Source organism: Pyrgilauda ruficollis, unplaced genomic scaffold (assembly GCF_017590135.1).
Source record: "Pyrgilauda ruficollis isolate IOZ18807 unplaced genomic scaffold, ASM1759013v1 scaffold42, whole genome shotgun sequence".
Taxonomy (NCBI): Eukaryota; Metazoa; Chordata; class Aves; order Passeriformes; family Passeridae; genus Pyrgilauda; species Pyrgilauda ruficollis.
In genome coordinates this window covers 4,679,973-4,694,937 of record NW_024525712.1, presented here as the reverse complement: position 1 = coordinate 4,694,937, position 14,965 = coordinate 4,679,973, and the positions used below count along the sequence as shown (strand labels likewise).

The following is a 14,965-nucleotide window of genomic DNA, read 5'->3' as shown; positions in this document are numbered from 1 at the left end:
AGATGATGAGAGAGTTTGTGGAAACAAGACTCTATAAGCTTTTTTCTCTTCAGTTCATCCAGGTAGTATCACTATGCTATTTTTAATACTTGTACGCTCATATGGTACTGCAGGTATTTCCTGGTTTCTGGGATTAAAAGAAAAAAAATCGAAATTTAGAAGTAAGCTAATAATTTTCCTTAATTGAAACATGATTAAATGTAATATTATTTGCTAAATAATTAAAAGTAAGTAAAAATCAGAGATTTACTATGTATCTTATTATTGAAGAGAACAAAAACTAACACCAGTTTCAATTCTTTTTAAGCAGTTTGTCTCAAGTTACAAATGCACTACTTCCCACTGCTCCAAATAGCCCATAGGTTAACCACATAGTTCCACTACTCAGGATATTCTAGCTCTCCAGAAGTCTGGGTTTGAAAAATTGCTATTTTTAAGAGCAATTTTGCTCTTGTTCAGGCTATTTTGAAATTTTATTTTTTATATCTATTATTTAGAAAAGAATAACTCTCTGATGCAAGTACATTGTTGAGTGTTCTTAATGCTCTTTGGCTTTTGTATTTGAACCACAGTGTGTAATAAAACATTTTTAAGAAGCAGTTGTTACAGGCAGTGCCATTCTGAAAACTTACAGTCCATTTTACATGAGATGCTGGTAACCTTGATGCGGTAACCTAGAAAGATAGAAGATTTTGAGGTTTCTGAGGAAGGCAAGTTGGTGTCAGACAGTTCAGGATTTTTTGCAGATTATTTTGCATAGTGATGCAAAAGGTCAGGTACAGCCCTGCAAGGCCAATGGACGCTGCCTAGAGCAACTCCCTCTGATGTTACTCATCGATCTTCAGGTAATCACAGGCAATCCACTGGGAAGGAATTGTGTCAGTTGGAAGAGTGAAAGAGGTCCTGGACATCAGGACCGCTTTTTGGATCTGGTGTTCTTAGGGCAGCTGCACATACAATGCTACAGCAATAGTAATCTTCCACAGGCCACATGTATGTCTCCACATCTTTTTCAATATTAAAAATAGACTATTTTGTCTAAGAAAAATCCTTGCAATTGATATCAGTATTTGAGATACTTGAGTGCCAATGCCACAGATGATGCAGGGAGAAGCAGTTCTGGACAGTCTGGCCAGGTGTTGAAATCACCTGTCCTGTGACTGAGCTTTGGATCCTGGAGCAATCACTCAACCACTGTGGCTATTTCATTCAAGTTATGAGGATATTGATGGTAAAAAGAGGTGAGCTTAAGGAAGGTAGTCTATTTCATAATTCTATGCCTCAGTTAATTTTTAACAGTTGAACATACCAGCTGGGACCATAATCCGATCATCTGTAAGGACAGTAGGATCAAGGTTGGATGGAGCTGACCTGCTAGTTGTAGATATCTCATATACGTCCAACGTGATTATGATGTGGGAACAGCTATTAAACATTCCGTATTACATAGTTTTGAGGAGAGACAAATAGCATTTCCAGGGATGTAGGAGAACACAAGCAGTAGTTTTTTGTCTAGGCTTAAACTATGCTATGCTGGATTATGGATAAAGAAATTTAGTTTACATGCATTGTTAAACAGCTAATTTAAATAATAAAATACAGATAAATCATTCCTATGTTTTGGTTGAAATATATTAGTATGAATACACAATCCACTGCTATTTGGCAATTTTATATATCATTTTGTGGTGTAATAAGCCTAAAAGAAAGGGCTTAATTTCAATATTTTAATTTTGATTCATGGTATATAAATGGGGTAAACACTTAAAAGGCAATTTAGGAAGTGAGAGTATAGATATAAATTATGTTCCCATTAATTGTGATACAGATAATACTTTGTATAATTTCTTTGTATTTGAGATATTCATAATAAAAAATGTAGTACATCAGGAAGTTTTCTGGGTTTTATACGAGAAGTAGGGGAAGTTCAAAACTTACAACAGTGAGAACAGCCTTTCATCCATTAATCTCTGAGAAATCTATCTCAAAGAATTTAAGTCACAAGTAACTGGACGAAAAGTGAAAGATGCTTTCCATTAACGTAACTTAACATGGCCAACATAGTCCTCTTAATTTCCCTCTGAAACTCAACCAAAGCTATTTCCCTTTCAACAGTGCTGCTAATCTCCATTTCCTCCTCTTATTTTGTATGGCATTTGCAGCCATGATGTGCATTGATCCCACTATTGTTGTCTTTATCATGGCTGTAAGATCTAGTCTTTCTGGAATCTTCCTTTCCTGGTTTCTATGGGCTCTTTGTTCAGTCATCTGCATTGCCTGTAGGAGTGCAGCCTCTCAGGACCTTGATTCTGCCAGGGTCCTTGTGTTGTCCACTGTGGTTGGTTAAGGCACTCGTAGATCATTCCTGATTGATAAGGAGCAGAGAACAGACTGTTCTCATTTTCTAGTAAAATCTTAAAATTCCTTAGTTATAGATCTAGTTATTTTAAATTCATCTGCGTAAAGAAGCTAAATAGTCATATTTTTACATACATTTTTATTTCATAATAGGTAAGTCCTTAGGTCAGGAACCCTGTTTCATATTGCTTCCTGCACATCTTCTTTGCTCTCTGTGGGATATGTAAGGCTGAATTTTTGTCATCGTTCTCATGACAGATGGATTTCAGGAATTTTTTTTAATGGTTTTAACTTTATATTTACACAGTCTGACCCACTTCTATTCACACCATTTTTTTCTGTGTTCCTTGTGATATATAATAAACTCTCATATGATAGCTTACCTAACCTGAGACAGCATTTCCATTGGTAATGCCTATGTGTTTGTGAACCTGTGAGAGTCAGCAATTAAAATGGAACATTAAAATGCTGTTTCATTCTTCTATGAGGTAATTTGGTCTTGTTTCTGGTTAATAGAGCAGTAAGTTCCAGAAAAGTTAATGCCAACAAAATCAGTCTTCTAAAGCTACAAAACTGGTAAATAACTTATTTTGTATTACAAAGGGGGAAAAAATAAGCTATGCATTAGTAAATGCTTGAACTTCTGACCAGAAGCTCATGTAACGTGGGGTGTGGTTTCTTTCCTTTTACCCTTTTCATTTTCTTTCTGATGATGCAGCATCATCTGTATTCCTCTAAATGAAATCAGTCTTTTATTCTCTGGTCGGAAGGGCCTAAATTAGGAACATGGCATTAAATATCTAGTTGTATGTATTCCAGAAACTTACTTCATAGTGTATTCCCTCCCTTGAGCTCTGGTTTCAATACCAACACAAGTTTTTAAAAGTGTGGCAGTGTTGTGACTAGAGATAGACTAGTGTGTCGTGCAATAGCATGACACTTCTGGGTGGATAGTGATTGTTTAAAAAAATAAAATAAATTATATATATATTATAAAATATTTTCTTCTATATCTATAAAATAGTGTGAGTCTAGATATCACAACTGCTTTGGCATTTTTCACTATTGATACTTTTATGACATCAGTAATATCCAGTGTATTTAGAATTTTTATCAGAAATATATGAACAAATTGATAGAAAAAGTTTGTGTGTGGTTTCATTTTTAATGTGTCCTTAGTTACTCAAGCCATGGTCTTAATTTGTTTCTTTTATTCAGTTTTGAAATTCCTTTTACCCTTTTCATTTTCTTTCTGATGATGCAGCATCATCTGTATTCCTCTAAATGAAATCAGTCTTTTAGGAAGGACCTAAATTAGGAATATGGCATTAAATATCTAGTTGTATGTATTCCAGAAACTTACTTCATAGTGTATTCCCTCCCTTGAGCTCTGGTTTCAACACAAGTTTTTAAAAGTGTGGCAGTGTTGTGACTAGAGATAGACTAGTGTGTCGTGCAATAGCATGACACTTCTGGGTGGATAGTGATTGTTTAAAAAAATAAAATAAATTATATATATATTATAAAATATTTTCTTCTATATCTATAAAATAGTGTGAGTCTAGATATCACAACTGCTTTGGCATTTTTCACTATTGATACTTTTATGACATCAGTAATATCCAGTGTATTTAGAATTTTTATCAGAAATATATGAACAAATTGATAGAAAAAGTTTGTGTGTGGTTTCATTTTTAATGTGTCCTTAGTTACTCAAGCCATGGTCTTAATTTGTTTCTTTTATTCAGTTTTGAAATTCCAGTCATTCTAAAGGAATCATATCATACATGGTCTAGAGCTGTCACACCAACCCATGTTGTTAACAAGTTTTCAGCGCTGATGTCTAAGGTGAACTGTAATAATTGTTCCTTCATTTTGTAAGCTTGTAAAATAGCAAAAATTGTGTTTCCTGGGTTTTATACGGCAAGTAGGGGAAGTTCAAAACTTACAGCAGTGAGAAACTGCTGTGGGAAACTTGTTTTATGTCTGTTGATACAGAAATACTCTGTTAGCTATGAAAACACTTATCCAAAATATTTCTCTAATGCCCACAAAAAACATTTTACAGGTGTCTGGACTGTGTATAGTGCAGAGGACTAAGCAGAGTTGCAAGGTCTGCCTGCAGCTTGGTCCTGTTTCTGTCAGGATGTCAGCCTATGCCATAAGTAAGCACAGACTTGGATTCGGGAAATTATCTCCTTTATGTGATGCCTCTACAGTGGCCATTTTGAGTTTACTGTCTTCCTTTTTCTCTTCTACTTGTCCATGCCAGTAGGAGGCAGACTGGCTGAAGCTTCCCTTTTTTTTAATTTATGGGGTATGATGATGCTATAAATCATCCTTTTTTTCACATTCCTCAGATTTGGTTAGTGGGTGACTGTGGCAGAATGCGACGTGGTGTGGGGGAAAAAGATTAATAATAATAAAAGGATTAATAATAAAAGATTGTTGTAGGTAGAGAAACAAAAGGAAATAATTCAAAAACAAAGATAAGAGAAGAAATGCACAGGCTAAAGAAAATATGTCTTAGATGGTGCTCCTCTTGGTTAATCAATTCTGTAGGAAAGCAGAAAAAAAATACTCCACTGTATTGTTACATGTGGTACTGGTTTTTTCTCATGTGTTACCACAAATACTGCCTTAAGTTAACACTCCCATGTCAGGCTGATTGAGTCTTGGCAGTTGTTAAGGAGAGTTCTTCATTCAAGCTCACGTTGGCAGTAAAAAACATATTAAAATCTCTAGTGGAACCGGTTACCCATTATTTTGTTTTCATGATTGTGTACCTCTCCACTACCTCTTTAAATTCGCTGGTTTGTTGCTTCAGAGCTACTGTCTACCTGTAAAATCAGCTAATACAGCTTGAATAAATACCACTCAAATGTTGTGGTTCCAGTTAATTGTTCAGGCTACTCAGACATGCAAATAGAATTTTTTCTGAAATAATACAGTTAAATTGTAAAGTATGTGCAAGCATGTAATTTCAGATAAAATTTGCAGAACATTTTCTTTAAATAGGTACAAGCATTTAGTCTCCTATCTCATCTTCAGTCTCTCTGGATTGAAGGTAATAAACAAAAACTTGGAAATTAGTGTGTTGAACTGGGATTTTTAAGTGTACTTTTAATTTCTAGTCAGTGAAGCTAGGATTTGAAGTTCACTACATTATCCCTCTTAAAAATCCTATAAATTATACAAATTCACTGTTGGTAGAAGTATGTTTGTGCTTACAAGGGCAAGCATATACATCTCTCCGTGTATATATATGTGTAAAGCAGAATATTTTTCAGAAACTCAATCCAGTTAAGGAATTAATGTTTCTTTTGTTTTGGTTTGGATTTTTTTACTGTTATAAAATTCCACTTTATCCTTTCAGTAATTGATAATCTCCTCTTCTGTTGCTTTTGGGCATTTAAGATTTGTTAAACAAGCTGTAGAAGGCAGATCAGAAAGCATTTCTGGTTGCTGGTTTGCAACAAGAAAATTCAAGGATAAAATAGCTGGTCATTGGCATACTCTTCTCTGCTCCAAAAGGGCTGTAGATCAGGGCTGCAGTTCGAATTTGATTGACATGAGGTGATGTGTATGTTTTGACAGTTATGAAAATGTGCAGCTGTTCATAAAGAAATAGAAATGGAAATCTGTGGTCTTAGAAAATTCTACCTGATCTTGCTTTTTATTCCATCTGTTCCCATGCTTTCAGTGTATCCATTTTCCTTTCAGCAGACCTTTTTTTTATTTTTGACTTTTGTATGATGATAATACATTATATATATTATATATATACACACACACATACGAATGAGATTAATTCATGTGAAAGTGACAATCAAGCATCACATTCTTTGAAAAAAAATCTCTAGTGTATTTTAAAGTAATTGCTAAGAAAATTGTCTTAAAATTAAACCATTTTCCATTATGCATTTTTTATATATTATTACAAAACCTCTAAAGAGGAGCAACAGAGGTCAACTGTAAAACATCAAGCTAGAATAAGACCTGCTTAACTTAAAAATAAAATTTCAATATATAGCAGTAATTGTAGGGTATTTCCTTCTGTGGAAATTATCCTTAACACCTTAAGCTTACCTGGCATGGTTTTACTGTGTAAGGATATTACTGTAGAAATTGGAAGTATGAAGCAGAGAGCAAAATCCATTCTTCCATGCTCTTAACTAAGTATTTTAATTGCAGGATATGCTAGTTGTTTTAAATACTTTCTTGATATGTTGCCCTGTTCAATGCAGTACTGAGTGAAATATAATAGAGTATATGGATTTGGTTCCAAGGAGTTTTGCAAAAGACAGTCTGGGATAAATTCAGTGTTTATATAAAATTTTCTTGTCCCTAGTGGGATGCCACAGGAATAGATATGTATGCCTGCTCATAATAGAAACCTGTTACAAAGAAATATGTCTTCCCCTGCATGCTTGATGTGGCCTAAAAGTGAGTAGGTGAAACTTTTCAGACAAGATAATGTAATCCTTAGTCTAACAAGCACATGTATTATTTCTGTTACAGCTGAGTGTTAGTGCAGTCAATTGTACTTTTTTTCCCCAATATAAGTGTGTTCATTGAAGGAAGTATAGTTTTTTCCCCCCTGCTAATCTTTTTTTCATTTTCATAAATTTTCTGCTCCAAACTCTACAACCTGCCTTTCAGACCTTCCTAATACTATTTTTATTGATCTGTTTAAGTCATCAGCAGACATCATTTACTTCTTCCCAATTTTCTTGTTAAACCAGATAATGTAAAATGAAAATCACAGTGTTTTCTGAAAATCTCTTTTGCCTTTTTTAAGTCTCACCTCTTGTGAGTCCTAATACAGCTGTTAATCAGTTACAGAATTACATTGGTGAACAGACCTCTTTGCGTGCATTTTCTATTACTGCCATGTATTTCTTTTTGAGAAATGTATGTAAATTGTTTTAGCACCTTATGTAAGTAGCACTCATTGAAAACTTTACCAAATCTTAAGTAAATTTATGGCATTTTTTTAACTAGAAAATCAGTCTGTTACTGTAGGAACTGAATTAGATAAATTTCCCATACATCATATTATTTAACTAAAAAGAAGTTTACTTATCAACAGGAACATATCTGAGAAAATGGACTTCACCAAAAATCTCAAGGGTTTATAAGGTGTATATTTAAGGTCTTTATTTGGATTGAGTGGCTTGAATAAGTGCTGCAGGTTTTTTATGAGCAATTTGCTCATCTGATTTGACCTGAAATTACACAATATTGTTTACATGGACTGGTAAGAAAGCCTTATCAGTGGTAAAAAGCCATTTCTTTTCTCCTTTCCCCAGCTGTCACATTTGTATGAGAGCATGTGTACAGTTTTGTCCTCCAAAAAAAAAATATCCTGCTATTCAGAAGGATTACAAGGACTCTGAGGAAGAGGGCAGAAAGAGCTAGTGTTTCTGATATTTTAAATAAAGTTAGTATCTTACTTAATAAGCAATAAGTAACACACATTGATTGGATTGATTTGCTGAATGTTTACAGTAAAATTTCTTCTGTTTAGGTCATGAGTTTCAAAAAGAAAGAAAAGAAACAGATGCTGGAGTTTTGGATGCTCCTGTGAGAAATTGTAATACAAATTCTGGTTTGAAAATTCTTTACAGTAACTAACCTTACACCCCGAGCCAGCTTTCTTCTGGTTTTGTTTGAGAGATCTCTCATCACACTTGATGTACTACTGAGGATCTCACTAGAATGTTTTTTGGTCACAAGCTATGAAGGAAATACTAAGCGGTTGAGAAATAATACATCCGTACAGTACATTTTGAAGTAATGAAGTTCTGAATGCCTGTTACAACTGAGGATTTAGTTGTAATAGGAAATAAATCAAATTCCTATGGAGTCTAAGTTGACCTGGAGTCACATTCATCATTCTGACATCTTCTGACACCACTTCTGATGACATACATTGGTCATGGGTTATTCTTTCCTTTCACAGAGATTGTAGTAGAGTGGTTTCATTCAGCAATGCATAAGATCAATGCTTTTCAAAATACAGAATTTCAAAAAACTGTATCACCAAACATTATATAAAAATGTTATTAAAAATTGCTAATGTGAGATGTTTCATCTGTGCTCCATTAAATACCTGTTTGTATGTTGACTAATTCAATGAAAACTAATTCAGGTTTTCTGTATGAGTGTTTATTGAATTGACCTTTTGTTGCATTTTACAAGAGGATGTAAACATACAAACTTGTTCAGAATTGACAATGTTGCAACACAATCAGTAACCAAATGTTGCTAAACCTTTAGTTTTTTCCAGTTTTTTACAAAATTTTCTCCCCTTTTTTTATCTTTGCCTCAGAAATCCCATTGAGTGTGCAGAAGGTGCATCATCAGTAAATTAAGACTACCTTCTCCAAAAGAGCAGTATCAAACTAGCTGGTTTTAGGCACTGCTTTTTCTAACAGGATTACTGTTGAATTTTGGAGTTATTAGAACTTGGTCATTGGAGAGGTGGTAGAGATAGAACCAGCTGGAGTTCAGATTTGCTTCCATAGGTTTGCAGTGCAGTTTGTAACATGTCTGCAAAGCAATTTTTCTCTGGTATTTTGGCACAGAATTTACTCTTAAATTATTTTCAACTTTCTTTTTGTTATTGTTCACTGCCTACACTGACTGTATCTTCTGTCATGCTAGACACTATTCAGAATACATACATAAAATATTTTACATCTTTTGTGACTAGTTGAATCAACTTCTACATGTCTCTTAATAGAATTTCAAAGGTGTTTTTTTTTTGCTTAATGTGTTTTCCACATATGATGATGCATGAAACTCATGTGCATCCGTTACAGGAACACAGCAGTCAGGGAAGCCATCGGGAATAGTTAGCATCAGCAAAAGAGAATTTATGTAGACATAAGTGGCTTACTCTGAAGGTCATAATTATTGAGTCTTGTGATTAAAATTTTGTCAACCTTTAAAAAAGTCTAGAGGCAGTGACTCATTTTGTATAGCATTTACCTCTTTGACATACAAGCCTGTTAAGAACAGGTGCAAAAATCTATTTACAAAGCTCCTGAGTCCTCTTTTTGAGAAAAGATGAGGCAAGAGGTAACTTGAGAGAGAAATCCCCTTAGAATATGTGTATAGCAAATGTACATACTAAAATATTAGAAATGTGGTGATGCCTTGAAATGACTACCTGAAACAGGCTAGACAAAATTAAGATAATAAAAGGGGCTGTTTATTGAAGGCCTTTAATAGGTACACCTTGTGCAGTCAAAAGTCTCCGGAAGGCTACACCCAAGACGGACAGTGGTCATGAGTTTTTCACACAGTTAAGTTTGGTCAATTTACATATCAGGGGTTCATTCTCCAATTACATTTTCAGGTAATGAAGTAATTTAGTCCAAGTTTGTTCCCCCCCAGTTCACTTGTCAGTTGTTTACATCTCTTGGGACCCGAGACAATCCTTGAGTTTCAGGCCTAGAGAGGAATTGTTTTCTCTGAATAAAATGGGAGAACTGTAGCTGACGGGCTATGGAGTTCTAGAGTTACACACTAAAGCAGTACAGGATCTGAAAAATAAAAATGCTAAACCCTAAGGCATCAGTGGCATAGTATTTTGCAAGGCCAATATCCCCATTATGCCAGCTCTGATTTGGTTTCACTAGTGGTGTTTAGTTTTTGTTAAGTATTATTATCTGGGTATCAGGATTATGCAGTTATCTGAAAGCAAGATGTTGCACACATTAGGGTTCAGGTAAACTCCTGAAACTGCCTGTGAAGTCAGCCAGAATGCCCACAGACATGGACAATGAGGTCTTTGGTACTACTACTACTACTACTATTAATAGTAATTATTTTTATAATAATTGAATACTAACAACAATAATAACAATAACAACAACAGTAGTGGTAGGAATAAACTAGTATGAGTTTCTTTTTCTCCTCAGATATTGCTTAAATTTCCTATTCTTTGATGCTTTAAATGAACTAGAAGTTAGACAAAAATATACCAAGAGGTTTTGCATGACCCAGTTATATCTCTTTCACAGGCATACTTTGAAGGCCAGTAATTTAATCTTATTTCTTCTATATTGGTTGTAAAATATACATAATTATTAAATGCTAGTAGTAATGTAGATGCAATTAAAGTAAACTTCATTTTTCTACTCCTTCATTTTAATTAGTTTGAAGAAATTTTAAAAGAAACATTGTACTTCCCAGTACAACTTGGTTTTGAAAATTTGAGTTAGGTGCACCTTCTTCCTGCCTTCTTGATAATGGTTTACTTGTGTGTGCCTGTTTAAAATGTTTTAAACATGTCACATGATATAGCTGAAAAGAAGTTCCCTATTTTCTAATCTTTCACACTTTTCATCAGTAGAAGGAAAAGATATGAAGGCAAAATGGACTTTGTGATGTGGCACTAGTGAGACATACCTTCTTTAACATAGGCAAATCACAAGCTGATCATTGTAGCAAACACACTTAACAAAATTAATTGTGTGTCTAGGTTCCATGGTTCCTTTCTCCATGCGGATTTTGCATGCTGAACTTCCTCAGTACCTGGGAAATCCTCAGGAATCACTTGACAGACTGCATAGTATGAAGATGATCTGCGCCAAGGTAACAGCATCTCTAGGCACTAACATTTTGTAATGTTTAAGAAATAAATTTTACTGTCCTTATAAAGAACATTGTTTCAATTATGACATTTTTTACTCCATCTTGATGCAAATAAGAAGCTTGCTATTAAAAGTAATGAAGTGCCTCTTGCATTTTAAGAGAGATCCTCCTCTTCTCTGTGGTAGCTCTGGCTCAGTTGGGTAGAGCAGAGGACAACTTTCGTGCTTTTGCCAGACAAGATGTAGAGCACAGTAAGCAGATGTGTTTAAGGGCGGGTAGGAGAAATTTCTTTCCTTCACTCAGCTGTGTTCAGCTTGCTGAAAACAGTTGTTGATGACCTTGATCCTTCAGAAATAGTCCAAATAACTGGTTTTAGAAACAACAGTCATTTAGGAATATAAATACAACCTGCTGAGTTTGGTTGGGGTTTTTGTTTTGTTTTGTCAAATGCTATAATAAAAAATTATGGCCTAAATTATAACATGGGATTTGTCAGTGCTGAAATTGGAGTCATGGTGTTATGAGCACTAACTTTATCCACTAAAACCAGCAACCCTGAACCACAAATATTCGTCCTTAAATGGGTTTTTTCACAGAAATCTTTCCCAAGTAGTCTAATGCACCAGTGACTATGAATTTTACAATGCGGTAAACTGTAGAAGAAATGCAACATTATTGCTTTAGCTATGACACTTGAAAGTTCAAAACTGTACGTAAGATAAACACGTGTGATTACTTTTCATTTTCAATATTCCTTGCAAGTTTCCTATATTTACTCCATAAAATACCTTAGATAAGGGAAGTGGAGGGATTTGATAATTGCCAATTGTGTAGCTGTAATGGTATTAAGTGGATGAAATCAACTTTCTTCTAACAGTAACATGTAGGAGAACCAAATGTTTACTGTAAAAAGCCCAGTTCTTTTTATTATGAGAGGAAAAATTCAATGGTTTAGGTAATAAGAGGTGACAGTGGCATTTTTTGTAAAGTTGGAAAGAATTGATTTGGAAACTGTTGAGAAATATATCTAATTTGCCCAAGAAGTGGTACTTCTTAGCACTTGAAGGCTGCTGTTACCTCTCATCTAATATGACTGGCTGGCTATTCTCTCCAGCCCTCTTCTTCATAAACAGTCCTCAGTTTGAAGTAATTTTGTTCTTCTAGGGAATGCCATACACTTCTATTGCAGGATTTCATGGTGCTTGTACTAACATTTGCCTGCCCCAGTCTGCAGCAGATCAGCTGTTTCACATCTTGGGTTTATGCAGTGTGGTATCAAATGCTATTCTGTCTGCCTTCAGTCATGAAGATGCCACTAGATTCCAAAACTAAACTGGTTTCTAAGTTTCTGGATCTTGTAACAAAGAGAGAAAACTGAATGTTAACAAGGGAGTGACTGCTGAGCAGGGCATCCATCAGCTGTCTGGCAGACTAGATTGAAGTGGCCATATCTCAGCTGCAGTGTGATCAGCCATGATTCTCTGCAGGTTAAATATTGCTGGTCAGTAGAGGAATGAAATAAAAGGAAATTAACTCTGGCTTCCCCCCCCGCCCCCCCAGTCCTTTATAAGACCTTCAAGTTATCTACAACCTTGAGGTGGCTCGGCCTCTGATATTTCTCTACAAGTGCATATCCTTAGAGCATTCCCACTGTACCAAGAAAGCTTTTAAACTACAATACAACATTTTGTTTGAACATGAACTAGGCTGATTATTTGTTTAAATAAGGGAAACTGAATATGGTGGAGAAGATGAAATAGAAATAAAGGAGAGTTAAAAATTAATATATACATATTTCTCTGCCCACTAAGTTCTTGAAGAACATGTCTCTTTACTCGTGTTCTCAGTCCACCAATTGCTAGTGACCTGTCACTGCAAATTCTGTGTTATCCCTTGTACCTTTGGAGAAAGCTACTTTAAAGCCGGCTCTACATCTTCCACTAGCTCTTCTGAGGAATCTCTTGTTCTCTCTGCTTGGTGTTGATTCAGAGATTGTCACCTCTTTGCCTCTGCCTTCCTGTGTCTGAGTTTGCAAGGTTTCTCCTGTGTTAGTATGTCCAATTGCAGCAAGAAAGACAACAATATCCCTTTGGTCCTGACAGCTTCCTCTGAGGCAGGATACAGTAGCCAGGACAAGCTATTGTCTGTGCTGATGGATGCTTCTTTTTAAAGTACAGTAGGCAGATAACTACTAACAAATAAAACATTCTTCTTGGAAATATTTCTGATCAGTTATTCTAGATACCTCATTCCAGATTACTTCATTTGTTTGCAATCATTTACATACCTTAGTTTTTGGAACAATTCAAGAACTGTAGAAAGAAGAGTGTGAAAAAGGACAGCTTGTAAAGATAACTGTGTTTTTAAAAGACAGTTGTAATTTGGTGGTAATTTAACCATTTGAAGTCAGGGGTGGCTGATAAAAAACATTGTTTATATATGTTCTGTTTTTTGTGTAGAATGCTGTTTGTCTAACAATCTCGATCTCAACTGGAATGTTCAAGAATATGTTCTAATACTTACAAAAACCCATGGCATAACCAAGAAAATAACATAAAGGATGTACACTCATTAGTCTTAATATTTGTATGTAACACTTGGGAACCATTTGGGTTATAACAGAATTAATTGGGGAGCTTTCAACCAAAAGCCTCTAGTGTTTTACCTCCCTCTTTTAAAAAGTGGAAAAATAATCTTTGGTCATCCGTATTTACAGAAGGGCATACAAATCATCATTATGTAAATGAGATGATCTTGGAGTCATAAAAGCTAGAAGAAAGAAAAGACCTATTAGCTCACCTAGTCTGTCTCTCTGCAATGCAAAGTTGTTTTGTAGTTTTTAATGAGCCAGCTTATGGTGCTGAGGCCACATCCCCTGGGAGGTTATTCCAGGCTAATGGTAGTGCATTCTGATCATAAGAAAATTTGTCTTTTATTTCATTTCTCTTTCTTAATGAAAGGGTGAGGTTTTTTTTCCTATCCAATCCTTGCTTTTAATCTGCTAAATTCTTTATTGCTTTTTGTTGTATAGATCTACAGACACCTGTCAACTTTAGATTAACCATTCAATTTAAAGATGGAACTGTATTTTTTTTTTTTTTTGTAACTTGGTCTTTACAGCCTCCATCTACTTACGTATCTCTAGTACCTGAAGCAGGATTGGAGGTTGGGTGCAAAAATGTTATTTTAATTTTTCCTGGATATATGTTTCCATATATATTTTTTCCTGCAATAATGTTTTTACCTTTTCCAGTATTCCTGCAAGTGTCTAATCAAGATTTTGCATCTTCTTCTAAATGAACAACATTTGGGAAAGAAATTATCTGTAGTGCCAAATGGGTGTTACAGGTTGGGAGAGGAGTCCAGTGAAATTGTTGCAGTCTCTGTGTTATTGCTGATCTTCCCAGTGTGAACTGTGTCAATGAGTTGTTGCACCTCTAAGTCCACCTTGAAATAAATGGTCTTTGAACAGCCAGGCAATAAGAATAACAATAGTAACTTAAATCACAAAAGGATTTTTTATTTTCAAGTGTTCATTTAAAAACAGAAGCATCATCACTTTAGCGCTAATAATGCTGAAGACATGCTAAAAATGTTTAGCTGGAGACCAAAATGTGAAAAGGACAACTGTCAGGCTAAATGTAAACTCCTCTTGTCTGTAATTACCTATGCTTCCCTGGATGCTTGAAGGTGAGCTCCTGGAAATTTACACATTGCATAGTACATTTCACTTTTAAACCCTAATCCCTCAACTGCCAGAGCCATACTGGGCTCTTCTACCAGGTGAGTGGAGCAGTGGCAAGTGGGTTAACACTCTTGCTTGCTAAAAAGGCCTCTGCAAATGTTACCTCGGCCAAACTTGTCAGAAATACTTTGAGCGATTTGCCCATCAGCCACAACTTCTGTAGTTCCACCACTCTCCTTCATGAGTAGTTATGTTTCTCCCTGGCCCTTTCATACACACTCTTCCGTATCTCCTGGCCTTCTGTTTTACTCCCAA

General features: G+C 35.2%; 1 protein-coding gene across 1 annotated transcript in view; it reads left to right on the top strand.

Annotated features, from left to right (window-relative positions):
• The window catches only part of TRAPPC12 (trafficking protein particle complex subunit 12), a 52,293-nt gene that overhangs the window by 14,847 nt on the left and 22,481 nt on the right, over nucleotides 1-14,965 (top strand). Inside the window, exon 6 of the mRNA XM_041477891.1 lies at nucleotides 10,853-10,965. Within this exon, the coding sequence (XP_041333825.1) occupies nucleotides 10,853-10,965 (113 nt within the window). The remainder of the gene's footprint in view (nucleotides 1-10,852; nucleotides 10,966-14,965) is intronic.